The sequence below is a fragment of the Hydra vulgaris genome, chromosome 15 (genome assembly GCF_038396675.1).
Source record: "Hydra vulgaris chromosome 15, alternate assembly HydraT2T_AEP".
In the NCBI taxonomy this organism is placed as follows: domain Eukaryota; kingdom Metazoa; phylum Cnidaria; class Hydrozoa; order Anthoathecata; family Hydridae; genus Hydra; species Hydra vulgaris.
The window spans coordinates 47,579,913-47,581,521 of NC_088934.1; the positions used below are offsets into that span (position 1 = coordinate 47,579,913).

General features: G+C 30.2%; 1 protein-coding gene across 1 annotated transcript; it reads left to right on the forward strand.

Annotated features, from left to right (window-relative positions):
- The first annotated feature begins 336 nt into the window (after nucleotides 1-336).
- On the forward strand, nucleotides 337-1,359 carry LOC136092008 (uncharacterized). Its single transcript, XM_065819729.1, has one exon. It carries the CDS (start codon nucleotides 337-339, stop codon nucleotides 1,357-1,359), a length of 1,023 nt encoding a protein of 340 aa, XP_065675801.1.
- Nucleotides 1,360-1,609: the final 250 nt, after the last annotated feature.

Consider the following 1,609-nt stretch of genomic DNA (forward strand, 5'->3'; position numbering starts at 1 on the left):
TTTATTTTTTTTAAATAAAAGTAATTTAATACCCAGTTCACACTAAATTCTGTTTTAAATAAACATGTTTTAATGTAAACATAGTTTTATAATAAACATGTTTTCAGTTTTCTTGCGTTCAGATTGAACGTTCTTTAGTATTTATATTAACGTTCGAAAATGGCGCTCTCAAAGAAAAACTTGATCTCGAAGTTACGAGTATTATTGTACATATCAAAGAAAAAAAGAAGACTGCAATTGCAGCACATACTGATAAACTGTATTACTGCTTATAATTTTGCGGTTTACAGAAAAATTTGGACTAAACCTCGCAGTCAAAGCTTTTGGTACGAAACAATGGTAAACTGTTGGAACGAAGATGATTGGATAAAAAACATAAGAATGTCTAAAGCAGCCTTTAATTATCTGTGCAAGGAAGTTTCACCTTTTATGCCTATACAAGGCACTAACTTTCGTAAATCTTTGCCTTTAGAAATGAAGTTAGCTGTGACACTTTACTTTTTAAGTGGATCTGCAGATTACCGAACAATAGCCAATTTATTTGGCTTAGGAAAATCAACTGTTTGTACAATAGTTCACAGAATTTGTAAACATTTTGTTGATAACTTAATGAAGAAATACATTTCCTTACCCTCAAGGGAAGAAACAATGGAGATTATAGTAAGTTTTGAAAAATTATATGGTTTTCCACAAGTAGTTGGAGCAGTTGATGGATGTCACATAAGAATAAAGGCTCCTCATAAAAATTCAGAGGACTATATAAACAGAAAAGAATATCACTCCATTATTTTACAGGGATTGGTAGACAGCAAGTATTTATTTAGAGATATTTTTGTAGGGTGGACTGGCAAATCACACGATTCAAGGGTTTTTAAAAATTCTCCCTTATATAAAGAGTGTCTGGCTAGAACCTTTTTACCTACAAACTTATCTAAAATAATTGATAATATTGAAATTGGTCCTCTTATCCTTGGTGATTCAGCATATCCCCTTAAAAATTGGCTTATGAAACCTTACTCAGATCGTGGAAATCTTAGTATAGAAGAAGCAAAGTTTAACGTTTCTCTTAGTAAATGTCGTGTGGTGGTGGAGAATGGATTTGGAAGATTAAAAGGTCGATTTCAATGTCTTTTAAAGAGATTAGATACAACAGTTGAACACACAGTCAATATTGTTACAACATGTTGTATACTACATAACTTCTGTACTTTGACAAAGCAAAAGTATTTAAATGAATGGATTGAACAAACAGAAATTGACTTAGTAAACCCTATATTAAACCACAGTTGCATTGAACTTGACAATAAAGCTGAGTTTATTAGAAATTCCATAAAAAAACATTATTTTACAACTGTTTAGTTGTAAATGATTTTTTTCAAACAATGTTGTAAAAGGCATGGTTTATTTTATTTTGAGAAAAAAATAACAAAACAAAGAAATTGCTTCACATTTTTTTAATCATAATTAAAAACTCTATCTCAGTCCCACTTTTAAGACGTTTAACATCCTTATCATTTCGGATAAGTACATTTGGTAACTTGGTAATCAATAAAGATGCATTATCTTGAACTGAAAATTCCTCTTTTATTGTGCAAGTAAGTTTTTCTAG